The 27,726-nt window shown below is 48.5% G+C and overlaps 1 protein-coding gene across 1 annotated transcript in view; it reads left to right on the forward strand.

Annotated features, from left to right (window-relative positions):
- DYRK1A (dual specificity tyrosine phosphorylation regulated kinase 1A) overlaps positions 1 to 27,726 on the forward strand; it is a 646,342-nt gene that overhangs the window by 483,160 nt on the left and 135,456 nt on the right. The window contains 1 exon segment of the mRNA XM_030202220.1: positions 3,442 to 3,728. Within this exon segment, the coding sequence (XP_030058080.1) occupies positions 3,442 to 3,728 (287 nt within the window).

Here is a 27,726-nt window from a genome sequence, read left to right on the forward strand (position 1 = left end):
AGGCTATTCAAACACAGTCATTTCCACTCTCCTGCAGGCCCGCAAGCGTTCCACCAGGATTTGGCGCCAGTTTGAGTCTTGGTGTGCTTCAAAACCGATCACACCCATGCGGGCTCCTGTCTCGCCGATTCTGGACTTTTTGCAGGATGGTGTACAAAAAGGCTTGGCCTATAATTCCCTGTGGGTGCAAGTGGCAGCGTTGGCCTCCCTTCGTGGTAAGGTTGAAGGCGTGTCTTTAGCTGCTCATCCAGATGTGGCACGGTTTCTTAGTGGGGTGTTTCGGCTCCGGCCTTCCGTGCGAGCACCCTGTCCAGCTTGGAACCTGTGGCTAGTTTTGAAGGCCCTGCAGGCTTCTCCTTTTGAGCCGCTTCGGCGAGCATCGGAGAAAGATTTGACACTAAAGGCCGTTTTTTCTTGTGGCCATTACTTCGGCGAGATGGGTGTCAGAGCTCCAGGCGCTGTCCTGTAGAGACCCATTTCTGCAATTCTCAGAGTCCGGGGTCACGGTTCGGACCGTGCCTTCCTTTATGCCTAAGGTGGTTTCAGCGTTTCACCTAAACCAGCCTATTTTCTTGCCCTCCTTTGATAAGGAGGAGTTTCCAGAATCTTTTAGGCAGTTGCACCTGTTGGATGTGCGCAGGACTCTGCTGCAGTATCTGTGAGTTACTATCTCTTTCAGGATCTATGATCATCTGTTTTGCTATCAGGTCCTCGCAGAGGGTCTCCGTCTAAAGCCACTATTGCCCGCTGGCTCAAAGAAACTATCTTTTCAGCTTATCTGCTTGCCGGCCGGTCTCCGCCTGTAGCCTTTAAGGCGCATTCTACCAGAGCGATTTCTTCCTCTTGGGCTGAAACTGGAGCACTCTCTCGTCAAGAGATATGCAGTGCAGCAACATGGGCTTCTAAGCTCTCTTTTGCCCGATATTACAGGCTGGATGTGGCTGCTAGGAGGGATGCGCGTTTTGGAGCACAAGTGCTAGCGCATGGTATGACCTGTTCTGCTTTGTTATATCCCATATGTAATGGCTTCATCTGCTTGATGACAAGGAAGGGAAAATTAGGTTCTTACCTTGGTAATTTTCTTTCCTTTAGTCATAGCAGATGAAGCCATGAGCCCTCCCTGTATGATTGTCTGTATGCTGTGAATCTGTTTCAGGTTCTGTTCTTGTTTCCTGAAGTTCCTTCCTTGGGAGAAAGTTGGAAAACAGTCTTCAGGATTCATGTTCACTTATAGGAGGATGAGTCCATTCCCTCCAGTTTATGTTTTGGAGGATGAGTTTATTCCCTCCAGGAGGTTGCGTGTATCCCCTCCAGTTATACAATAAGGAGGACGAGTTTATTCCCTCCAGGAGGATGTGTTCATTCCCTCCTTTTGAGTTCATGCCCTTGTTAAGGGGCCATCGTTCACTGTAAGGAAAGTTCATGTTATTCCCATTGCGGTTTGCCATACTGCTTTGGAAGCTTCAAATACTGAAGAGGCAGTGGAGCTGGCTGGCCATGAGGCACTGTGAAAAGTTGAGTGCTCTCTATCTCCCCCTGCTGGTTGATGGACACAACCCATACGTAATGGCTTCATCTGCTATGACTAAAGGAAAGAAAATTACCAAGGTAAGAACCTAATTTTCCCTTGTCCGGAGCTTCAGCCCCGAGCCGCCATTCCTGACGCTGACGTTACTTCCTCCCCGCATTTATTGCTGGCAGCATTTTTATTTAATCTGACTTACATTTTCAAATATGCCTTCTTGTGTAGCATACAGATGTATACAGAGGAAGTATAATAGCGGAATAACTTTTCGTAGGTAGAGTATAGTAATTTGTTATAAATCGTAATTGATGTCATTTGGAGGGGCTGGTTATAGGGACACCCTAGCACTGCTAAATTTGTGCAGAGAAAAAGATGGAGACCTGTGTGGCCAGAGGGGTGAGGGTGTGGGAGTGTGGAGATCAGTGTGTGTGTTGGGGGGGGGGGGGGGGGGTGCTGTGAAAAATTGCTTCGACACAAAAGTTACCAGGAACCAAAGAAGTTTTGGAACCACTGCTCTAGCGTATTATCTGGAGCATACAAAACCTTCAGTCCTCCCAGCTGTTTGTATCCTTCAACCCTAACAGATTAGTGATTCCCATCACCAAACGTACTATCTCTACTTGGCTGGCTGACTATCTCCTACACATGTACTCGGGCTGGGTTTCTGCACAATGTAAGAGCCATGACAGCTTCAGTACCTCATTTCTGCTGTTTCCATTGAAGACATTTGCAAGGCGGCTACATGGTCTTCTATCCATACCTTCACTGCTCACTACTGTCTAGAGCAGCATTCTAGGTGGGATAGCTGTTTTGAACAAGCAGTCCTGCAGAATCTTTTTACTACTTGTCAACTCTGCCCGCCAGCCCTTTTTTCCTACCAGGCTCACTAACTTCTTAATTGCTAAAAATTCATTCATATTGTGAACCTGATAGCTAGTGAGTCCCATATGTGAGAATATTATTCAGTCTTATCTTCAAAGAAAGCTGTTACTTACCTGTAGCAAATGCTATCTGAGGACAGCAGAATGTATTCTCACATCCTTCCCACCTCCCCTTGGACTTGTGCTTTAGTACTGTACTGCTGGTCCTGCGCTTGAGCATCGGATGAAAAGGCATCCCGTTCATGCATAGTGGGGACATTTCTGCAAAGATTTAGTGACAGTGCGCTTGGCAGTGTCTGCACCGGGCTCCGTTGATGACATCGCCCACATGTGAGAATATATGCCTGCTGTCCTCGGATGACAACTGCTACAGGTACATAACTTGGCTTTATCCAAACTAGCTTCCCAATGAAGGCATGCAACCTCCTTTAACTGTTGTTCATTCTTCCTTTTACTGTTATGGAGAAATAGAACTGAAGCAGTTGGTTCCTGTGGCTTTAGCCACAAAGAAACACACAAACTTTGGGAGCTTCTCTGGCACTACGTCTAATAGGCCACTTGATTACAAGTAAGCAATTATTTAGGGGGTAATTCTCTAACAGAGTGCCTATATTTAGGTGTTTAAATTTCTTTACAGAATCCTAGCATAACAAGTAATATACATGCCTATGATTAGGCACAAGCACATAAGCCAACCCTAGAGCTGGAGTGTGATTTACACTTTGTATGCACTCTGCCCAGATTCCACCAATCTGTATACCTACCTATATAATATGCTCTATATAAGATATGTGCATGTTTACAGAATAGTGCTTAGGTGGAATTTTGACATTTACATTCACACATAGCTGCATATATACCATTATTCAAATCATTTACGTTGGCATGTAAATGTTAGCATCTGTGTTATAGAATTACCCCCTTAATGAGTAGCTTTTCTTATGTCATTTTTATGTATTTATTTACTGTGTTCAGTTTAATCTAGTTAGATATGTCTATCACAGACCTAATTTTTGGTTTTCTGTTTTTCTTTAGTGCATTTGAAACGCCACTTTATGTTCCGAAACCATCTCTGTTTAGTGTTTGAAATGCTGTCCTACAACCTCTACGATTTGTTGCGCAACACCAATTTCCGGGGTGTCTCGCTCAATTTGACTAGAAAGTTTGCACAGCAGATGTGTACTGCACTTCTTTTCCTTGCAACTCCAGAACTTAGTATCATTCACTGTGACCTCAAACCAGAGAACATCCTACTCTGTAATCCTAAGCGCAGCGCTATCAAAATTGTTGACTTTGGAAGCTCTTGCCAGTTGGGACAAAGGGTGAGTATTGCTAATTGTAAAAACTTATTGGAATGGAAGTTTTATTAATCAGTGCTTGAAGGTTTTGCTAGTTAGAAGAAAAATTATCAGATTTCTTCTTTTAGAATCCTCTCTTCTCCTCCTTCTTTCCTGCTCTGACCCACACTGTTTCCTTCTTTATGGTCTTTTACACCCTGTCCATCGCCACAACTTTTTATTCTGCTTCTCTCCTCAGTTTCTCAACTGCTAAAGCAACAGGAGACCATCCTGCCACTTCCAGCACCGCTTATGGCTCTGTTAATAAAAAGCACTGCGACTCATATTTACTGTTTTTTATATATTTGTTTGCTAAACAATTCTGTTTAACTGGTATTGTGGGATATGAGTTTCAGCACCACTAACTTCCAGCTGCACCATCTTGTACTAACAGAGAAGGGAAAGTCATCAATGCTGACAGGATAGAGATGGGATGTGATAGGTGTAGAAGAGTTAGTGGTACAAAGCTAAGAGAAGGTAGGGAAGAGAGAGGAGTGAGAGTATGCAGGTGATATGTGAGGGAAAGGAAGCTGAGTGTAAAGAACAGTGATGAATGGCTATGTGGTAAAGAGTGGATAATGTGAAGGGAGGGAGAGAGAAGGAAGTCTCATAACGGGTCACATGTGCTTCCTCTTCAACTGGATGTACTAGCAGGAGGACTGAACTTTCTTCCTGTGAACAATGGTTCTGGGGCTGAAAGGATCTTGTACCACGATATAGGTCTGAAAACTCATTTACTGATGAGTCTTTTGGGTTTTCAAGCCTTAACAATAATTTCTGTGAACTGTCTCAAAATGTATACATAGTAACATAGTAGATGACGGCAGAAAAAGACCTGCACGGTCCATCCAGTCTGCCCAACAAGATAAACTCATATGTGCCACTTTTTGTGTATACCTTACCTTGATTTGTACCTGTCTTTTTCAGGGCACAGACCGTATAAGTCTGCCTAGCACTATCCCTGCCTCCCACTACCGGGTCTGCCACCCAATCTCGGCTAAGCTCCTGAGGATCCCTTCCTTCTGAACAGGATTCCTTTATGTTTATCCCACGCATGTTTGAATTCCGTTACCATCTTCATCTCCACCACCTCCCGCGGGAGGGCATTCCAAGCATCCACTACTCTCTCCTTGAAAAAATGCTTCCTGACATTTTTCTTGAGTCTGCCCCCCTTCAATCTCATTTCATGTCCTCTTGTTCTACAAAAGGCTTATACAAAAGACTTCATTCTCAGATTAATTTGTTAATAGTAGTGGTATTCATATAGGGGTTGAATTAAATTTGAAAAAAACTTGTGATTAGTAGAACTAATCAAGAGTTTAGTCATAGCTAGTGTATTTCAATTAATCTTAATATATATCGGAAGTAAAAGTTTTCTATATTGATCTTGAACTAGTAAGAAGGGCTGGGCATACTGAATTTTGTAAAAGTATGTGCAAACATTTTTTTGTACTACTAATAAACCATAGAGCATTAAGGATAGAAAGCAAAAATTTGATCCTTTTAAGCATTATTTCCTTACTGTCTAGATGCATCATCTTGTACATTTGGGTTGTATCCCGTTCCTACCAATAGATTGAGGTAGAGGAACTGAATTTTCCCAGTGACATAATGGCATAAGGTCTGATTCTCTGTGCAAAACCCTAGTATTATTTTCTGCCTCCAGCAGATGGTGGGATCTGTGAGTTGGTGCACATGGTCCCTGGCCTAGTTCCCAGACATGTAGGCTAAGACTGCACCACTTGATAGAGCCTAACAGCCTTTTTCCCAGTGGACTGGACCTGGCAGAGGGTGTGGATCCCCATACCCCCATCCCTCCCTTTCTAGTGCATCTCTTCCCCCCCCCCCCAACTGGGTCAGCCCAGGAAATCTATAAACTGGCTGGGCTGCCTGTTCAAGGATAATTTCCCTGTTGGGGGAATAAAGCTAGTTTAAGAAAAAGGAAAACAAAAGAAAAAAGAAACCCAAACCTGAGAGCCAGGGTTGGGGGGTGGGGGAGCATAAGTCTGGTGAATTCTAGGCCATGATTGTCTCGTGGTGCATAGCTCAGGCTAATGCACATGCCAGGAGACTGGCGCTGCACTGCCTGCGAGAGCTGGCAGTTAAGCATAACTGTCATCCAGCGGGTGCTGGGGTTTTCCCTTGATGACAGCTGAGTCTGCTACTACAGCTGGCAGTTTCTCTGCAGCAGGCGTAGTCACATCCCCCATTGGGGCTTGGGTGGGAGGATCAGAGAGCTGATGCTAGTCCTCCACCACTTAAGGTGCCAAAAAGAGCAGAGGTGACTACTTGCCGAGAGGAGATTCATTGACCTCTGGGGATGGCTATGATAAGGCGGAGGACCTTTCGGACTCTCAGTAACCTTTATTCAGACCCAGAGGAGGAGGCATGTTTCCCAGTCTTTCCCATTTTATTGAATCAGTGCCCGCAGTCCTGTATGTGTCCTTGGCCTCAACATCCAAACCCACAGAAGGGGACCCCCATTCTGGAGGGCTTTTAGGGGCCTCCCAAGCACTTCACCCTACACAAGGTGTTCTGCATGGTGTTGGCAGAGTGGGAAGCCCTGGATGGAGTCCTCTGGGTGTCCAAGGTTCTGGATAGGCTACATCCTCTCCCTTCTGAGGAGGTGGAGATGTATTGACAGATTTACCAAGGTGGATGCTTTAGTTATGGCTGTGGCCAAGAAGATTGCCATCCCTGTGGGAGGGGACTTGGCTCTCAAGGAGATGCATGAGAAGAAGATAGAACAATGTTTCAGACTGTCCTTCACCACCACTACATCGGGTGTTCTGACTGCTGTAAATTGGGGCTTTGTGGTTAGAGCAAGCCATGTTGCACTGGTTGCAACAGTTGCTGGAGTCCCTAGGATTGACCCAGCTGGAATTGGGAGTGGCCTTCCTAGCGGAAGTCCTCAACAGTTTTGTGCAAAATACTTCCCATTTTGGGGTCTCAGTTGTACTGGCCTAAAGGTAGCTTTGGCTGCACCACTGGATGGCAGACAACCTTCAAAAAGTGTCTGAGTCGGCTTCTATTCAAAGGTCTTTTCCTTTAAAGGAGTACATAGAGAAGCTGAACAAAGACCCTGGGGGAGGTTCACCCTCTCCAACTCCCTGAGTTGCGTCAGAAAGGATCCCAGTTTGGCTCCTTGGTCAAGCTCTGACCTAGGGGAGGAGGCCATTTTGGGTAAATAGGCATTAGCTGAGGAAGACCCTTCAAGCTGAGAGTCTTTTCGTGACTGAAGAGGTCAGGAGATTCTGGAACCTGGCTCTGTGGTACACAGTGAGGATGCACTGGGGCCCCTTGCTGGCTCAAATAAGGGGCAGGATTGTCTCTTCAGTCACAAGTGTTCCCGTGCCTTGGACCAAGGGGTCCTCAAGGTGATCAGTCAGGGCTGTGCCCTGGAATTTTCTTCACCAGTCTGACACCTTTGTGGTGCTTCCCCCTGTGTCTCAGCTGCGAAGCATCAGTCCTTGATCACACTCCAGCATCTGCTAGATCTGGATATGTTGAATTCACTGTAAACTTTAGAATGGGGGGCATTATTGCTACTCCATTTATTTCAGCAAGTTTAGTCAAAGAAACTAGCTATTAACAGCACCAGTGGACTAGTAACAGGAACTTAATACAATTGCTCGCAACTTCTACATGGGGTCAGGGGTATGCACATAAGCTAAGGGTGGACAGCTAAGTAGCTGTTTTACAATATTCCTTTTTTTGAACATTAGTTTTTTAACATCAGTTTTTGGATATTGTCTATTAATTAAATATTGTGATCAGGATGGAGGTAGGATGTGCTATGATGTAAATGTGGTGTCCCTGCAAAGCTTGGACTTTTAGTCCACAGCAATACACCAAAAAAAACTGAGCACAACAAATAAATATTTATATAATTTTATTGAGCTTTTTACAAAAAGCAATTATTTATACAACATGAGTAAATGAGAATATTTCTAATACTTTAAAGTTCTAATAAGGGTTTCTGTTATAGTTTGCTATTCTTATGGAGAGCCAGGTGATACACTTGGCTCTAGTGGAGCTCCTCCCCTTATCTGGGGGAGAACTGACTGAGTGATGGTAGTGTGACAGCATTTTCTTCCATCAGCAAGCAAGGGGCACCACCAGCCCTTTTTCATTGGGTGGCGTCAAACTTCCTAGTACTCTTGGCAGTCCACATAGCCGGAAAGGACAGTGCTTAAGCGGACTTTCTCAGCCACTCCTTGCTGGATCCGAGGGAGCAGGAGCTGAGCCAGACAGCCTTTTATCTTCTCCTGGACTCATGGGGCAGTGTGTCATTGATCTTATGGCATTTAGCAGAAATGCTTCTTCAGCCGCAGGAAAGAGGTAGCCTCAGTGGGAATAGATGCCTTGGTTCAGGGAGGAGCCTCTGTATACTTTTGCCGTGGCCTCTGATCAGCCGGGTCCTCCGAAGAGTAGCACATCACCCTCTTCTGATGGCTCCAGTTTGGTTCCGGAAGCCATGGTTTTGGCTTCCCCTTCCCAGGAGTCTTGAGTTGCACAGACAAGGTCTTGTGGAAATAAAGGATTCAAATCCCTTCTGGCTTACAGTTTGGCCTTTCAGAGATGTGCCTAGTGAGATGGGGATTCTTTTCTGCTCTCATTGCCACCTTGTTCAAGGCCTGCATGTCAGCCACTTCCTTGGATTTACCTCTGAGTCTGCAAAGTTTTTAAGGAATAGTGCCAACTATGCTCCCTCTCGCTGTTCTAAGCTCAGTTCTCAAAGGTGCTTAGTTTTCTGCAGTAGGGGTTTGACCAGGGTTGGGGCTGAGCTTCCTTAAGTTCAGGTGCTGGCTTTCTAAAGTTACAGGGGCAAAGGGCTGGAGGTTTCCTAGCAGCTCATGAGGACACTGAACAGTATTTGAAGGGGGGTCGCTCACCTGCAACCTCCCATTCAGCTGTTTCTTCCCTCTTGGGATTTTAATCTGATACTTAACTTGCTTTCAGGAGCTCAGTTTAAGCCTCTGAGGGCAGCCTTATTCAAGGATTTCACCTTTAAGATGATCTTTCTAGTAGCAATTGCTTCAACCAGGAGAGGTCAGTTCTTCAGGCTCTGTCCTGTCGAGACTTGTATCTCCTGTTCTCGGTGTCCATCTGCACTGTTCCCATATTCCTCCCAAAGATGATTTCTTCTTCCTATGTGAATCAGAACATAGTAAATGACGGCAGAAAAAGACCTGCATGGTCCATCCAGTCTGCCCAACAAGACAAACTCATATGTGCTACTTCCTTGTCATCAAGCAGATGAAGCCATTACGTATGGGTTATGTCCATCAACCAGCAGGGGAGATAGAGAGCACTCAAACTTTCACAGTTCCCTCTTGGCCAGCTAGCTCCACTGCCAGTGTTGCCAGGTGGGCGGTTTTACCGCCCAATTGGGCGGTTTTCCGCGACCCGCCGCGGGAAATTTTTGCCCGCGGCGGGTTGCGGTTTTTTGGGCTGCTTTTTGGCTTCAGGGCGGTTTTTTGGGCGGCTTTTTCGGCCGCGGTGGGCGTGGTTAGTGACGTTTTTGGGCGGGGTTAGTGACGTGGGAGGCGGGGCCGATGACGTGGGAGGCGGGGCTGATGACGGAGGAGGCGGGGCCGATGACGGGGGAGGCGGGGCCGATGACGGGGGAGGCGGGGTTGATGACGGCGGGGGCGGGGTTGATGACGGCGGGGGCGGGGGTGATGACGCGGGGGCGGGGGTGTCAGGGGCGGGGTTTGATTTTGGGCGGGTTTTGGGCTGGATTTTGGGCTCCTTTGGGCGGGAAAAAAATTTTCAACCTGGCAACCTTGTCCACTGCCTCTTCAGTATTCTCTATCTCCCCTAGCAGGGTGGCTGCAGCTTGTTCGAGCTCCAGAAAAATCTGCCGGGAGGTGGTTCCTGGCTTGCCAGTTGTTAACCGGGGTGTTGGAGGCTATAGCAGCTTCACTTTAAAGGCACATAGGTTAGCCCTTTCCCTGCCTTACCCATACCTCTGTGGATGTGGACATATTGCCTTGCTTTCCCTGTCCTTACCCACCAACAGTGGATGCAGGCATATAGGTTCGCCCTTTCCCTGCCTTTCCCACTCATCTGAGCCTCCGGAGTCTTCAATACCTCTGCTTTTCTCACAGCTTAAAAAAAAAAAAAAAAGTTGCGTTGCGTTTTTAAACGCAGAGACGCTGGAACAGAGGTTTTTGACCTGATTTTAAGCAGGATCGTAGTTGTACACTAGATCCTTTGAGGTAAGAGTGTTTTCCAACTCCTCCAGGGTGTGCCCGCGATCGGGGCGATTTTGGCGCGAAACCGCCATTTTGGATTTTACCGCCATTTTTTGGCGATGGCTGCGGACAATGTAAAGCGCTGTTCCACTTGTGGCAAGCGCAAATCAGCAGCAGGGCTCTGTAAATCGTGCTGTATTGGCGTAGGAGCCGGCCCGAGCATGGCGAGCGATGTTTCTTCCCGCTCTGAGCTGGCAGCGGGCGCCATTTTGCTTACACCGCATGGCGCGGCCTCCGTGGACACGGAGAGACCTGAGCCGGGTGGGGCACCTCGAGATGAGGTTATTTCAGGAGTGGCTAGCACCGGACAGGATTTGGGTGCCCAGGGTGAGATTTTCTCCCCGGATTTTGTGCTTTTGCTGCGTAAAGCATACATGATGAAAAGAGCCCTTCCTCAAGGGTCGCCTGAGGCTCCTCTGATGGCCCCCCCCCCCCCCCCCCCCGATGGATTCTGGCCTGGGACTGCCCAGTGAGGCTTTTTTCCCGGATGCTTGGCCTAAAGATAAGCGTAGAAGGGTTAATTCCCCTTCAGATTGTGGTGCACCTTCCCCCCCCCCCCCCCCCCCCCCCCCCCTCCGTGGTCGGGGTGTGAGGATTCTGAGAACTCTGACACACGTTCTTGGTCTGAGGAACCAGAGTCAGGTGCGGATTTACCACAGGATCTGGATGATCCCTCCGCGGTGAGGATTTTCCACCGTGATGAGCTGCCAGCGCTTATTTCAGATACCCTGCAGGCCCTCTCGATTGAAGATCCTGACAGTGGCATGGCCTCCTCGGGTAATCCCAGGATGGCTAGTACCAAGAAAGCTGCTCTGGCCTTCCCTTTGCATGACTTCATCCTAGAGCTTGTTTCGGCTCAGTGGGCTGACCCCGAGGGACCTTTGAAAGTTTCCAGGGCTATGGGGCAGTTATACCCTCTGCGTGAGGGACATATGGCTCGTTTTCAAATGCCTACAGTGGATGCCCTAGTCACTGCGGTGACAAAGAGAACTTCCCTCCCTGTTGAAGGAGGTGTTGCCCTGAAGGATATTCAAGACCGTAGGCTGGAAACAGCATTGAAACGGTCCTTTGAAATTGCAGGTCTCACTGTTCGGGCGTCTGCATGCAGCTGTTATGCTGTTAGAGCCTGCCTAGCTTGGCTGCAACAGGCAGTGGCTCAGCCCGGAGATGGAGCGGAGCCCTTCTTGGATGTGGCGCCGCGGATGGAGGTGACCTTGTCCTTTCTGGCTGATGCCCTTTATGACCTTGTCAGAGCTTCGGCTAAACAAATGGCAGTAGCAGTGGCGGCTCGCCGTCATCTGTGGCTACGACACTGGGCAGCGGACATGGCCTCTAAGCAAAGGTTGGTGAAGTTGCCTTTTCAAGGACTTCTCCTATTTGGTGAGGAGTTGGAGAAAATTGTGAAAGGCCTGGGTGATCCAAAACCCCAGCGCTTGCCCAAAGATAGGCAGAGGCCTTCCTCTAAGGGCCAGGCGGTCCACTCCTCTTACAGACCTCGCTTCCGTGAAGCTAGAAGGTACCGCCCTGGGCGTTCTGCTGGGTTCACTTCACGTGCCCGTGGTCAGCAGAGGAACTCCTTTCGCTCGGACAAGCGTTCCGCAGCCGGTGGCTCAAGACCAGGAGTTCAGGGGCAACCCTCTCAATGGTGGTGGGCCGGCCCTCTCCTTGATGCCTGTCATCGGAGGACGGCTTTCCCTCTTTGTCGAAGAGTGGGCCAAGATTTCCTCAGATCAGTGGGTTCTGGACATGATCAGAGACGGATACAGAATAGAATTCAACGCCCCAGTAAGAGACGTGTTTGTGGAGTCCCGATGCGGTTCTGCCGTCAAACGGGCGGCGGTGGAGGAGACTTTACAAGGTCTGATTCAGTTAGGGGCAGTGACCCCGGTGCCTCCCGCCGAGCAAGGCTGCGGCTAATACTCCATCTACTTTGTGGTGCCGCGAAAAGGTGTGTCCTTTCGCCCTATTCTGGACTTAAAAGAAGTGAACAAGTCCCTGAGAGTGCGGCATTTCCACATGGAATCCCTGCGCTCCGTCATTGCGGCGGTACAGCCAGGAGAGTTTCTCACGTCTCTAGACCTGAAAGAAGCTTACTTGCACATACCGATTTGGCCCCCGCACCAGAAGTTTCTGAGGTTTGCGGTGTTGGGAAAACATTTCCAGTTCAGGGCCTTGCCTTTTGGCCTCGCCACAGCTCCCCGAACCTTTTCGAAGGTAATGGTGGTAGTAGCTGCTTTTCTCAGGCGAGAAGGTATCAGGGTTCACCCGTACCTAGATGACTGGCTCATCAGAGCAGACTCTGCAACAGAGAGCTTACAAGCTACAGCCAGAGTGGTCTCAGTACTGCAGTCTCTAGGCTGGGTCGTCAATATGGCCAAAAGTCACCTGACCCCTTCACAATCTCTAGAGTTTTGGGGGGCCAGGTTCGACACAGTCTCGGGCTATGTGTTCCTACCTGAGCTAAGGCGGTGCAAGCTTCAGAATCAGGTCCGTCTGCTCCTGAGGATGCCCAGCCCGCAAGCTTGGGACATTGTCCAGCTGCTGGGATTGATGACAGCCACGATGGAAGTGGTACCCTGGGCGAGAGCGCACCTGAGACCTCTACAGTATTCCCTACTCCGGAGATGGTCTCCTATTTCTCAGGATTACCAATGCAGACTTACTTGGCTCCCTGCGGCCCGACTCAGCATGGAGTGGTGGCTCTCGGACAGCATGCTGCGGTGAGGAATGCCGCTGACGCTCCCCATTTGGTGCCTAGTGGTAACAGATGCCAGCCTGAAGGGCTGGGGCGCACATTGCAAGGGGAAGCATGCCCAGGGTCTATGGACACCTGAGGAGTCGGAGTGGTCCATCAACCGCCTAGAGTTGAAAGCGGTGTTTCAGGCGCTTCTGGCCTTTCAAGTGACCCTGGAAGGATTGGCTGTCAGAGTGATGTTGGACAACACGACAACGGTGGCCTATATAAATCGACAAGGCGGAACAAGGTGCAGAGCACTAGCCGCGCAGGCCGAACTGATTTGCCACTGGGCCGAGCTGCATCTTCAGTGTCTGTCGGCAGCTCATATTGCAGGCCGATTATCTGAGCAGGCATCAGATCGATCCAGCAGAATGGAATCTGGCAGACGAAGTATTCCTGCAGATCTGTGCCAAATGGGGCAAGCCCGTGATGGATCTAATGGCGACAAGTGCCAATACCAAAGTCCCGTGCTTCTTCAGCAGACGGAGAGATCCTCGCTCGGCGGGGTTGGATGCCTTGGCTCAACCCTGGCCTCCGGGTCTACTTTATGTGTTTCCCCCATGGCCCTTGATAGGGCGCCTGCTCTTTCGGATTCGGCTGCACCCAGGAGAAGTGGTCCTCATCGCCTCGGATTGGCCAAGGAGACCTTGGTATGCAGACCTCCGACATATGCTCCTGGAGGCTCCTCTGCCGTTACCTCTGGTACCGAACCTGTTGACTCAGGGACCGGTAGCCATGGAGGACGCCGGCCGCTTTGGTCTTACGGCATGGCTATTGAGAGGGCGCAATTGAGGGATAAAGGTTATTCCAATAAAGTTATTTCCACTCTCCTGCAAGCCCGCAAGCGGTCCACTTCCGTGGCTTATGCCAGGATTTGGTGCCTGTTTGAGTCTTGGTGTGCTTCCAGAGCCATTGCTCCAATGCGGGCTCCTGTCTCGCCAATTCTGGACTTTTTGCAGGAAGGTGTACAAAAAGGCTTGGCCTATAATTCCCTGCGGGTGCAGGTGGCAGCGTTGGCCTCCCTTCGTGGTAAGGTGGAAGGCGTGTCTTTGGCTGCTCACCCAGATGTAGCACGGTTTCTTAGAGGGGTGCTTCGGCTCCGACCTCCAGTGCGAGCACCCTGTCCAGCTTGGAACCTGGGGCTAGTTTTGAAAACCCTGCAGGCATCTCCTTTTGAGCCGCTTCGGCGAGCATCGGAGAAAGATTTGACACTGAAGGCCGTTTTTCTGGTGGCCATTACCTCGGCGAGACGGGTGTCAGAGCTCCAGGCGCTGTCCTGTCGAGACCCATTTCTGCAATTTTCAGAGTCCGGAGTCACGGCTCGGACCGTGCCTTCCTTTATGCCTAAGGTGGTTTCAGCCTTTCACCTAAACCAGCCTATTTTCTTGCCCTCTTTTTCAGAGGAAGAGTTTCCAGAATCTTTTGGGCAGCTGCACCTTTTGGATGTGCGCAGGACTCTGCTGCAGTATCTGCGAGTTACTAACTCTTTCAGGACTTCTAATCATCTGTTTGTTTTGCTATCCGGTTCTCGCAGCGTCTAAAGCCACTATTGCCCGCTGGCTCAAAGAAACTATCTTTTCAGCTTATCTGCTGGCTGGCAGGGTTCCATCTGTAGCCTTTAAGGCACATTCTACTAGAGCGATTTCTTCCTCTTGGGCTGAAACTGGAGCACTCTCTCTTCAAGAGATATGCAGTGCAGCAACATGGGCTTCTAAGCTCTCCTTTGTCCGACATTATAGGCTGGATGTGGCTGCCAGGAGGGATGCGCGTTTTGGTGCACAAGTGCTAGCGCGTGGTGTGGCTTGTTCCCACCCTATCTAGGGATTGCTTTGTTACATCCCATACGTAATGGCTTCATCTGCTTGATGACAAGGAAGGGAAAATTAGGTTCTTACCTTGGTAATTTTCTTTCCTTTAGTCATAGCAGATGAAGCCATGAGCCCTCCCTGTATGATTGTCTGTATGCTGTGAATCTGTTTTTCAGGTTCTGTTCTAATTTCCTGAAGTTCCTTCCTTGGGAGAAAGTTGGAAAACAATCTTCAGGATTCATGTTCAGTTTAAATTTAGGAGGATGTGTTCATTCCCTCCAGCATGTTTTTTTGGAGGATGTGTTGATTCTCTCCAGGAGGCGCGTGTGTTCCCCTCCAGTTCTATAAATAGGAGGATGAGTTCATTCCCTCCAGTGTGTTGGAAGGATGTGTGATTCCCTCCAGGAAGCGCGTGTGTTCCCCTCCACTTATACAATAAGGAGGATGAGTTTATTCCCTCCAGGAGGATGTGCATTCCCTCCTTTATGTGTTCATGCCCTTGTGATGGGCCATCGTTCGCTGTGAGGAAAGCTCTTGTGATTCCCATTGCGGTTTGCCATACTGCTTTGGAAGCTTCAAATACTGAAGAGGCAGTGGAGCTAGCTGGCCAAGAGGGCACTGTGAAAGTTTGAGTGCTCTCTATCTCCCCTGCTGGTTGATGGACATAACCCATACGTAATGGCTTCATCTGCTATGACTAAAGGAAAGAAAATTACCAAGGTAAGAACCTAATTTTCTCTTTTTGTGTATACCCTACTTTGATTTGCACCTGTCCTCTTCAGGGCACAGACCGTATAAGTCTGTCCAGCACTATCCCCGCCTCCCAACCACCAGCCCCGCCTCCCACCACTGGCTTTGGCACAGACTGTATAAGTCTGCCCAGCACTATCCTCGCCTCCCACCTCCGGCTGGCTCTGCCACCCAATCTCGGCTAAGCTCCAGAAAGACTGCTTGCTCTTCTTTTTGGATCAGGGTTCAGAATTGAAAACCAGGAGACTTCACATCCTAGAGAACATAAGCGTTACATACTGGGACAGACAGAAGGTCCATCAAGCCCAGCAATCCTGTTTCCAGCAGTGGTTAATGCAGGTTACAAGTACCTGGCAAGATCTAAAACAGTAGAATACATTTTATATTGCTTATCGTAGAAATAAACAGTGGATTTTTCCCAAGTTCATCTTAATATGGACTTTTCTTTTAGGAAGTTATGCAAACATTTTTTAAACCTCACTAAGCTAACTGTTTTTACCACATTCTCTGGCAAATTCCAGAATTTAATTACACATTAAATGAAGAAATATTTTCTCTGATTTGTTTTAAATTTACTACTTTGTAGCTTCATTGCGTGCCCCCCAGTCTTAGTATTTTTGGAAAGAGTAAACCAGTGATTCACGTCTAACCGTTCCACTCCACTCATTATTTTATAGACCTCTTTCCTATCTCCTCTCAGCTGTCTTTTTTCCAAGCTGCAGAGTCCTAAATCCCTTTCCTGGTCTGTGACTCCTATTGTGGAACCTTGCATCACTTAGCTATAGTCAGGTTCTTCTTTCCCACATGCATCACTTTGTAATTGCTCATATTTAACGTCATCTACCATTTGGATACCCAGTCTCTTAAGGGCCTCTTGTAATTTTTCACAATCCTCTTGTTATTTAACAACTTTGAATAACTTTGTGTTGTCAGTAAATTTAATTACCTCACCAGTTACTCCCAGCGATCCTAGCACAAACCCCTGGGGAACCCCACTATCTACTCTTTTTCTTTGAGAATACTGACTCTTCTTCTTTGAGAATACTGACCATTTAATCCTACTCTCTATTTTCTATTTTTTATCCAGTTTTTAATCCACAATAGAACATTACTTCCTATCCCATGACTCTCCAATTTCCTCTGGAGTCTTTCATGAGGTACTTTGCCTTTTGAAAATCCAGATACACAATATCAGCAGTCTCACTTTTATCTACATGTTTGTTTACCCTTTCAAAGAAATGTAGTAGATTAGTGAGGCAAGGTTTCCTTTCGCTAAATCCATGTTGTTTTTGTCTCATTAATCCATGCTTATGAATATGCTCTGTAATTTTGTTCTTTATAATAGTCCCTACCATTTTGCCTGGCACTGACGGTCAGGCTCACTAGTCTATAATTTCCCAGATCACCTCTGGAACCTTTTTAAATAATGTGTGTTACATTGCCCACCTTCCAATCTTCTGGCACCATGCTTTATTTTAAAAATAAATTATATGCTACTAACAATAGTTCTGCAGTTCATTTTTCAATTCTGTCAGTAGTCTGGGATGAATGCCATCTGGTCTATGCGATTTGCTATTCTTCAATTTGTCAAATTGCCCTATTACATCTTCCAGGTTTACAGTGATTTGATTCAGTTTCTCTGACTCATCAGCTTTGAATACTATTTCTGGCACTGATATCTCTCCCAAGACTTCCTCGGTGAAGACTGAAGCAAGGAATTCATTTAATCTTTCCGTTTTGGCTTTGTCTTCCCTGAGTTCCCCTTTTACCCCTCGGTCATCTAGCAGGCCAACTGATTCTTTTGCTAGCTTTTAATATACCTGAAAAAGTTTTTACTGTTTTTTTTTTTTTTTGCCTCCAACGCAATTTTTTTTCCAAAGTCTCTCTCTGCCTTCCTTATCAGCGCTTTGCATTTACTTGTCATTCCATATGCTGTTTCTTATTATTTTCAGTCGGTTCCTTCTTCCATTTTCTGAAGAATTTTCTTTAAGCTGTCATAGCATACTTCACATCACTTTTTTAAATTTAAAGAAGTATTTATTAAATGAGAAGAGATTTCACCAAAACAGAAGTTCAAAGAAATACAACTTCATATACAAATAATACAGAACATCCCCAAAAAGAAAGTAAACATCATAAACCAATGTTATAGAACATCTTTAAGAAAGTGAACAAAACGAAAAGCTCTCATAAGCATCCAAATACACCTTATAAGTCACTTCTATTTTTTATTTTAGGTGTTATTAAAAGTACCCCCTTACCTATTCCTCCCCCCCCCCCCAAAAAAAAAACCAACCCATCCACTCCTTCTCATCCCATCCAATCCCCAAAACTCAAAACGAATAGTAAGTTATAAAAAAAAAACAACCCATCCACTCCTTCTCATCCCATCCAATCCCCAAAACTCAAAACGAATAGTAAGTTATAAGAGGCAAGTCCTTCACCTCACTTTTTAACCATGCCAGCTGTCCTTTGCCCTACCTTCCTCCTTTTTTAATATATGGAATTTTTTTGGCCTTTACAGCTGCTCCTCTTAATTTTTTTTTTTCACCTTTCCTCTCATTTTATCATAGTTTCCTTTTTGAAAGTTAAATGTTAATGTATTGGATTTCCTGTCCAGAGCTGATATCAAATCTGATCATATTTTGATCACTTTTATCAAGCAGCACCAGCACCATTACCTCCTGCACCAGTTCATGCTCTCCACTAAGGACTAGCAGTGGCGTAGCAAGGGGAGGGCGGAGGGGGCGGTCCGCCCCGGGTGTCAGCACAAGGGGGGGGGTGCTCCGCTGCTTCTAGGCACTCCCCCCGCACCCAAAATCCCCCCTCCCGCCATAGGTGCCTCGATGGTATAACCCTCCTCCTCCTTCCTTCCTGCCCTCGGCAGCCCTCCTCCTTTTCTCCGCCCCCCCATGTCATAATCCTCTTCCCGTGGTGGCAGCGGTGTCAGTTCAGTTACGAAGAAGGCACTGCAGGCTCCCTTCCGGCTTCAGCTTCTCCCTTCGCTCTTCACACAGTGAGTGGTCCCGCCTTCGCGAAGACACATTTCCTGTTTCCACAAAGGCGGGACACTCACTGTGTGAAGAGCGAAGGGAGAAGCTGAAGCCGGAGGGGAGCCTGCAGTGCCTTCTTTGTAACGGAACTGACGCCGCTGCCACCACGGGAAGTAAAGGGTTATGATACAGGGAGGGGGGAGGAGGAGGAGGGCTGCTGTGGGCGGGAAGGAAGGACTCAGAGGGATAGGGAGTGGGACCATTAAAGAGAGCCCCCTGTGTTTGTGGGGGCAGCAGTCAGGTGAAGGAAGGAACGGAGAGGGCAGGGGAGAGAGGAGAATGCTGGACATGGATGGGAGGGGAGAGCAGGGGGAGAGAACAGATTGCTGAACATGGAGAGAAGGGGATGGCATGGAGGAGAGAAGGGGAGGGCATGGGGGAGAGAAGAGATCGCTGGAGAGGAGGGGAGGGCAGGGGAGGGAGGAGAATTGCTGGAAATGAATGAATGGGGGCAGGGGAGAGAGGAAATTTGCAGGATATGGGTGGATGGAGGAGACAGCAGGGGAGAATGGAAAGTTGTTGGACATGGATGGATGGAGGGGAGAAAAGTCAGGAAGGAAATGCACATGGATGGAAGAGAGAAGAAATGTTGGACAAGGATGGAGGGAAGGAAAGACAAAGGAAGGAGATGCACATGGAGAGAGGGCAGATCCTAGATGGAAGGGGCAGGGAGAGAGGGCAGACGTTGGATGGAGGGGACAGGAGAGAGAGGGCAGACACTGGATGGCAGGGAGAGAGAGAGAAGGCAGATGCTGGATGGAAGGAAGACAGTGAAAAGAAGATGAGGAAAGCAGAAACCAGAGACAACAAACTAAGTAAAATATATATTTTTAGGAGGGTGATAGGCAGGGAAATGGGGTGTTACTCATAAATAAAAAGTAAAAAGTTGAAGTATATTTTGTGTTTGATTATGCATTGCAAACTATTGTGTATTCTTTGTTATGTACTTGGCACATTGTTATGTGTAATTTTGTAATGAGAATGTGTTAGGTGCGCTATGTTCAGAATTAACAATGTTCAATAAAGACTTCTAAAAATTAAAAATTTTTTATATATATATTTATTTTTTTGCTTTAGGATAAACTAGTATTGTAGCTGTGTTAATAAATGCTTATAAATAGAACATGGAAATAAGGTAATCTTTATTGGACTAATTTTAATATATTTTGACTAACTTTTGGAGAACAAAACCCCCTACCTCAGGTCAGGATAGGATATTGTAAAATCACTATACTGTACTGATCTGAGGAAGGAGGTTTTGGCCTCTGAAAGCTAAATGTATTAGTCCAATAAAATGGTATTATTTTATTTTCTGTTTCTGTGGTTTTGCATTGTATGCTCAGTCTGGCCTCTTGGGGGTTCAGTTTAATTTTTGTCTAAATAGAAAGTTTGATTACTTATTCTATAGTGGTTTAGGGTTTATCTGTGTTTGTGAAAAAGACACGGCTTTCAGTTGGCATTGACTGTGCAGGATCGAAAATCTGTACTATTCTGTCTGGTTACGTTTTACAATAGGTGAATTGATGTTCTAGTGCTCACTGTAGTGTTTAAGATGCTTTCCTTTTCTTTATGTGACTCGTAGAAATTACTGCTTATGGTATGGTAAAATTGTTCTAGAGATCCTGAGTGTTTTGTATTCTCGGTATGCCTAGTACTGGATTTTTTTTTTTTTTTGGGGGGGGGGGGGGGGTGTTAAAAAATGACCGGCCCCGGGTGTCAACTACCCTAGCTACGCCACTGAGGGCTAGGTCTAGAATTTTTCCTCCTTTTGTTGGCTCCTGTATCAGCTGCTCCATAAAGTAGTTTTTGATTTCGTTAAGAAATTTTACCTCTCTAGCATGCCTTGATGTTACATTTACCCAGTCAGTATTGGAGTAATTGAAACCACCCATTATTATTGTGTTATTCAGTTAGAGGTCTGCAGAAATCTGCTTCAGTACTTGTAGAACAGTGTTTCCCAAAGTTTTCAAGCCAAGTACCCCCTAACTCTAACAAGTATCTGCCGAGTATCCCCAACCACCGATTCCATATCATCATGCTGATCAATCCATAGACTGGTGGGTTGTGTCAATCTACCAGCAGGTGGAGATAGAGAGCAATCCTTTTGCCTCCCTATATGTGGTCATGTGCTGCCGGAAACTCCTCAGTATGTTCTCTATCTCAGCAGGTGGTGGTCACGCACAGCAGCAGCTCTGGCTAGGTCTCCAATCCTAATCTTTAGGTTTTGTTGAGTACCTGAGGTTGAGGGCTCTTCTTGAGCAAGTGCAAACATGGTGGTGCCAGGTCCTTCCTTTTCTCCCCCCTCCCGCTGGCTCCGTTTAAAAAAAAAAATTTTGACGTCCTTTAAGGGCGTTTAATTCAACGTTTATTTCAACGTTTATTGCAGCTGCTCACTGGGACACCAGTTCGTTACAGCTCGGAGCGAGAAGCAGGTAATTTTACCTTTTTATAGCGGGCAGGGGTTTCCCCGTTCGGTCTCCACGTGGCTTATGGCGTCGGAGGGCGAGGGCGCGAAGATTCGCTCCCCGGACCGCGTGTGTACGTCTAGCGGGGATGCGGGGGTTTTCAAAGCCTAAATCGCCTTTGTTGGGCATCAGTTTGGAGTCCGGTCAGTGTCCCGGTTCTTCCTCCGGTGCGGCGGTTTTTCCCGCCATAAGCGCCCATCCCCCGCTGCTCGCCCACTCCATGTTGGCCGGCCACTCTGCTCGGACGGCTTCTTCTTGGGCAGCCCTCGAGCTGGGAGACGTTAATGCTATGGTCGCCCTTGATTCGGGCGACGGCAAGAAAGCGGCGAAAGTTAAGCGCAGTTCTTCCCAAGCAGCTCCTCGGAGTTTCACGCCGGACGCCATTTTGGATGCGCAGCATGTTTCTCCCCCGCTCTTGCGAGCGCCAGTTGAGGGTGCGTCTAGGGCCGTGGCCCAGGCGACAGAAGTGCACAGTCTAGGGGGTTTCCCCCTGAGTTCTTTTTGCTGCTGCATCAGGCTTTTCTTATGATAAACGCTGCTCCGGCTCCCCCCTCTGATCAAGGGGCCGAGGCCTCCGGAAGCAAACGCCCTCGGGTGGACTTCCAGGCCCTAGAGGACTCGGTCTCCTCTGATGTAGATGAGGGCAGCGAATCTGAGTTCTCCCAACGGTCCTTTGGGGATTCCTTGGAGGAGACGGATTCCCGCTCGGATGGAGCGGATGAACCCTCTGCAGCATGGATCTTTTGCTCAGAGGATTTGCCCAACCTGTTAGTGCAGGCCATGAGCATTTTGAAGATTTCTTCTCCGGAGGACGTCTCTCCCTCAGCCTCTGTTGGCTCTGCCATTATGCGGGGGACTAAGCGCCCGCCTAGAACCTTCCACATGCATGATTGCACACCTTGATTTCGGCTCAATGGGATTTCCCAGAAGCAAGCCTTAAAGTGGCTAGGGCTATGTCCCGCCTCTATCCTCTGCTGAAGGTGAACGGGAGGTCTTTCTTTGGCCTACCGTAGATTCTTTAATCACTGCGGTGACTAAGAAAACGGCGTTGCCGGTGGAAGGTGGCCCGGCCCTAAAGGACGCCCAAGACAGGAGTTTGGAGGCGGCTTTAAAGTCGTCCTTCGAGGCGGCTGCTTTAAGTTTACAGGCCTCAATTTGCGGCTTCTATGTGGCCAGGGCGTGCCGGACGCTTGCGCAGCGGGCTTCCCCCTCGGATCCTTCCTTGAGGGCTGATTGGCCAGCCCTGGAATCGGGCTTGGCCTACTTGGCAGGCTGGCTGTATGATGTCTTGAGAGCCTCGGCTAAAGGTATGGCTCAGACAGTCTCTGCGCGGCGGTGGCTTTGGCTGAAGCATTGGTCTGCTGACCACGCCTCTAAGTCTCGCCTGGCTAAGTTGCCTTTTAAAGGCAAGCTGCTCTTTGGGGTCGAGCTGGACAAGATTGTGACCGATCTCGGCACGTCTAAGGGCAAGAGGTTACCGGAGGTCAGGGCTCGGGCCAATGGTGCCCGCCCCGGTTCCTCCAAAGGATGGTTTCAGAAAGCCCGTCGGTATTGCCCGGGCAAGTCGACCTCCTCTGCCCCCTCTTCCATCAAAAGGAATTTCTCCCCCAAGCAGCATTCCTTTCACAGAGACCGCCGTCCCGGAGGTGCCACCTCCAGTCCTCCCCCAGGGTCTCGTACTCAATGACGAGGCGCTGGTCCATGGCCCAGAGCAGATTGGAGGACGCCTATCCTCGTTTCTGGGCGAGTGGACCAGGGTAACTTCTGACGCTTGGGTGCTGGAAGTCATCAGAGACGGCTACAAGCTAGAGTTCTGCCGACCCTTAAGAATCGGGTTTGTGCACTCTCCCTGCAAGTCTCCGGTCAAGCTGTGGCAGTGCAGCAGACTTTGGACAATCTGATCCGCCTGGGTGCGGTCGTTCCGGTGCCAGAGATCCTCTGGCAAGGGACGTTACTCCATTTCTTTGTGGTACCTAAGAAAGGAGGTTTTGTCCGGCCTATCCTCGACCTCAAGGGGTCAATCGGGCTTTGGAAGTTCGGCACTTCCGATGGAGACTCTCCGCTCTGTTATAGCGGCAGTACAGGCAGGGGAGTTCCTGGCATCCTTGGACATCAAGGAAGCTTACTTGCATATTCCCATCTGGCCTCCTCATCAACGCTTTCCGCGTTTTGCAGTTCTGAGGACACTCCCAGTTCAGAGCCCTCCCTTTCGGGTTGGCTACTGCTCCGCGGACCTTCTACAAGTTATAGTGGTCATCGCGGCCTTCCTACGCAAGAAAGGAGTACAAGTCCATCCTTATCTGGACGACTGGTTGATCCGAGCCCCCTCTTATGCAGAGTGCGGCAGAGCTTCAGACCGGGTGATTGCTCTTTTGAGCTCCCTGAGGTGGATCATCAACTGGGAGAAAAGCCAGCTGCGCCCGACTCAGTCCCTGGAGTATCTGGGCGTTCGATTCGACCCTCAAGTGGGCAGAGTGTTCCTGCCAGACAATCGGATTGTCAAGCTTCAGGCTCAGGTGAATAAGTTCCTAGCAGCCTCTTCTCTTCGGGCTCGGGACTATGGGCAGCTGTTGGGTTCTATGACGGCCACGATGGAAGTAGTGCCCTGGGTCAGGGCCCATATGAGACCTATACAGCTCTCTCTGCTGCAGCGATGGACTCCAGCTTCGGAGGATTACGCTGTGCGCCTTCCCTTGGATCCAGCGGTGCGCAAGGCACTGAGCTGGTGGCTGAGGCCAGACAAACCGTCCGCAGGAATGCCTTTTGTGACCCCGGAGTGGGTTTTTCGTCACGGCGGATGCCTCTTTGTGGGGCTGGGGAGCCCACTGCTTGGGAAGGACAGCGCAGGGGCTCTGGTCCCCTGCAGAGGCAGAGTGGTCTATCAACCTCCCGGAACTCAGAGCCATTCGGTTGGCGCCTTTGGAGTTTCTCCCGGGCCTGGCGCTGAAGCCAGTACGGGTCCTGTCGGACAATGCCACGGCTGTGGCCTATGTCAATCACCGGGGAGGTACCAGGAGCGTCCCTCTAGCCAAGGAGGCCGTGAAGCTATGCCTGTGGGCGGAAGCAAACCTGGAACAGCTGTCGGCGGCCCACATTGCGGGAGTCATGAATATTGCTCAGGCGTTCTTGGACATCACGAAGCACTGGGGCCAGCCGAGCCTAGATTTGATGGCGTCTTCAGCCAATTGCCAAGTGCCGCGCTTTTTCAGCAGAGGACGGGACCCTCGATCTCTGGGAGTAGATGTTCTTCTCCCACAGTGGCCGACACAGGAGCTCCTCTTTGTGTTCCCGCCTTGGCCCATGTAGGGCAGGGTGCTAGGCCGGGTGGCAAAGCATCCGGGCCGGATAATTCTGGTGAGTCCGGATTGGCCCAGACGTCCCTGGTATGCGGACTTGATCAGGCTCTCAGTGGACGGACCTCTGCAGATGCCAGCGGAGCGGGGCCTGTTGCATCAGGGTCCCGTGGTGATGGAGGATCCCTCCCCCTTTGGTCTTACAGCCTGGCTATTGAGCGGCAGCGTCGGAGCGAGCAGAGCTTCTCAGACAAGGTCATCGCCACTATGCTCAGAGCGAGGAAGCGCTCTACTTCTACTGATTACACCAGGGTTTGGCGTACCTTTGCATTGTGGTGTGAGGCAGGCTCACTTTCTCCCTTCACTGCTCCAATTTCATCAGTGTTGGCGTTCCTGCAAGAAGGTCTGGAAAAAGGCCTGTCGCTCAGTTCTCTTAAGGTCTAGGTAGCGGCTCTTGCTTGCTTCAGGGGTCACCTGAAGGGTGTTTCCCTGGCATTGCAGCCAGATGTGGTGCGCTTTCTCAAGAGAGTTATTCATCTGCGCCCTCCTCTGCACTCAGTGGTACCTGCGTGGAATCTCAATCTGGTGCTAAGAGCCTTGCAGAAGCCGCCTTGTGAACCCTTGTCGAGGGCATCTCTGAAAGAATTGACGTTGAAAGCAGTCTTTTGGTGGCTATCGCTTCAGCCAGAAGAGTTTCCGAGCTCCAGGCGCTAGCTATCACGTCGAGAGCCCTTTCTGCAGTTCACTGAGGCAGGAGTGTCTATTCGCACAGTGCCTTCCTTCCTGCCCAAGATTGTTCCTTGCTTCCATGTGAATCAGCAGCTCTGTCTACCCTCCTTTCGTAGGGAGGACTACCCAGAGGAGTACTCTGCTCTCAAATATTTAGATAAGAGACGAGTCATCATCAGATACTTGGAAGTGACCAATGATTCCGGAAGTCGGATCATCTGTTTGTGCTGTTCGCAGGTCCTCGTAAGGGTCTGCAGGCTGCCAAGCCTACAGTGGCACGATGGGTCAAGGAACCCATTGCAGCGGCTTATGTGGCTGCAGGGAAGGTGCCGCCTATCCAGCTGAAGACTCACTCCGCTAGAGTGCAGAGGCCGAGTCCGTCCCCTTGGAAGAGATTTGTAGGGCGGCAACTTGGGCATCGGCTCATACCTTCTCCAGACATTACCGCTTGACTGTGGCTGCTCGGGCGGAGGCCCGGTTTGGAGCTTCAGTGTTGTGGTCAGGGATTTCTGTGTCCCGCCCTGGGTGAGTACTGCTTCGGTACATCCCACCAGTCTATGGATTGATCAACATGATGATATGGAAGGTAAAATTATGTATCATACCTGATAATTTTCTTTCCATTAATCATAGCTGATCAATCCATAGCCCCTCCCAGATATCTGTACTGTTTATATTCTGGTTGCATTTCAGGTTCAAGTTTAGTCTTCAGTTCCTGTTCAGGAGGACTTCGTGTTCAAGTTTTTTCAATTGGATTCTTCAGGAGTTGAGACGATTTTGTGTTACAGTGAGCTGCTGCATTCCTCTCCCCCCCCCCCCCCCCCCCGTTTTACGGGGCTGGATTGATACCTAAATTCTGCCGGCGCTCCCTCCCGCTTCGTGCGGCTGTAGGGCAGCTTTGTACCCCTCCCGCTTCGGCGGTGTTAGGGTCAGTCAGCTCCTGTTGCGGTTGCAGGATAAGCCAGATCCCCCCGCATCGGCGGGTGTGGTGTCCCTCCCCCGCTCCGCGGGGATGAGCTGGACGGATTCCCCTCCCCCACTTGTGTGGGGATGAGCTGGGTTAATTCCCCTCCCCCGTTTCGGCGGTGGTGAGCTGGGCAGAGTGTCCCTTTGTGGGTGTAATTCTCTAAGTGCTGAGTCCTGCGGATGGAGCTTTGATATCGACATACTGAGGAGTTTCCGGCAGCATATGACCACATATAGGGAGGCAAAAGGATTGCTCTCTATCTCCACCTGCTGGTAAATGGACACAACCCACCAGTCTATGGATTGATCAGCTATGATTAATGGAAAGAAGATTATCAGGTATGATACATAATTTTACCTTGGTCCGATCAGAAATTTTGAAACTGATATTTTATTATTAAACAGTTAACTTGGCAACATATATAACACGATGTTCAGGTGCGAGTTGACTCCATTCTCCTATACCCCGAGAGCTGCAGTCCTATGGCGTGGAAAGCCAGCAACAGATTGGCAAAAATGGCACTTAATTTAAAGGCACGTATCCCAAGAAACTGGACCCATGCATCATGACGTTCTTACGTCATGGTCTCACGAGACACTGGCGCCTTCAAGACTTCACAACAAAACCAAAACGTGGACAACCCCCATCTGTGATGTGGAATCCCCCCCCCCCCCCCCCAATTTTTTTTTTAATTTATGTTGCTTATCTTTTGTTCGTTTGATGATCTGTGAATTAATCTTCAGTCTCAATCAAAAAATCCAGGAGATCCTGGAAAATGTTCACCAAGACAAACCCTTTTATTTCCAAACTTCTTAAGGGAAAAATTTTTTTAAGAAAAATGTTTAAGAAAAAAAAATGAAAAATATTTAAGAAAAAAAATGCAGTCTGTGTGCTCAGAGCGATTTCATTATTAGACTGTTTTATAGATTTTTACAGTCTTTGCTAATTGGTCCGGTTTCAGTAACTGAGTTGAGCCACAGTAGTATGAGGTTTTTCCTCTCATTTCAGCAATAACACAAGCAGTGGTTGTCAGTGTTCATTTGATTCACAGTGTGTTTGGTTAAGCAACTGAGGGAACAGTGAATCTGATCTATTATGGTTACACCGAACATATATAACACATACAGATCTTTGGAAATGGTATTCAGAAAAAGACACATTTTTAGTTCCATATAAACTCTCTGGCACTTTGACAGCTGGTATGTTCTTACAATCTGAGTAAAAATGAACAATGAGTCTTACAGATGGATCTATTTATAAAAACAGAAGAGAATTTTCTCCACAAAAGTGAAGAACTTCCCTGTAGTGACCAGTCAGATTCCTTGTTTCATTTTCCCAGAGAATACAAAATGAATCTTGATTGATCAACATGGGCAACTTCTCCACCTTTGTGAAGAAATTTCATTTTGCCTTAATAAATAGTTACCAGTGAACCAAGATATTTTTCTATGCATGAAATGTAAAAATAAATAGCATATGGTAACAAGACAAAAATGCAGACTGTCTTCAGAATTTGCAAGGAATTCAGCACACCAGGTTTGGAGGAACCGGTTGACATGGACTGTAATTGTACTTTGGGGCAGAGTTGTGAGAATTGAGGGCAGTGGGTGGTGACAGGAGTCAAGTAGCTGTGTTGTGGGAGGTGTACTGCCATTCTGCAACCACCAAAGCGGAAAGACTTTTAAAACTGAAACCCAGGGGGTTGAACTGGGAGAACTGGGATTTAAATGGAAGGTAACATAGTAACATAGTAAATGACTGCAGAAAAAGACCTGCATGGTCCATCCAGTCTGCCCAACAAGACAAACTCATATGTGCTAATTTTTGTGTATACCCTACTTTGATTTGTACCTGTCCTCTTCAGGGCACAGACCGTATAAGTCTGTCCAGCACTATCCCCGCCTCCCAACCACCAGCCCCG

This window comes from Microcaecilia unicolor, chromosome 4 (genome assembly GCF_901765095.1).
Source record: "Microcaecilia unicolor chromosome 4, aMicUni1.1, whole genome shotgun sequence".
Classification (NCBI taxonomy): Eukaryota; Metazoa; Chordata; class Amphibia; order Gymnophiona; family Siphonopidae; genus Microcaecilia; species Microcaecilia unicolor.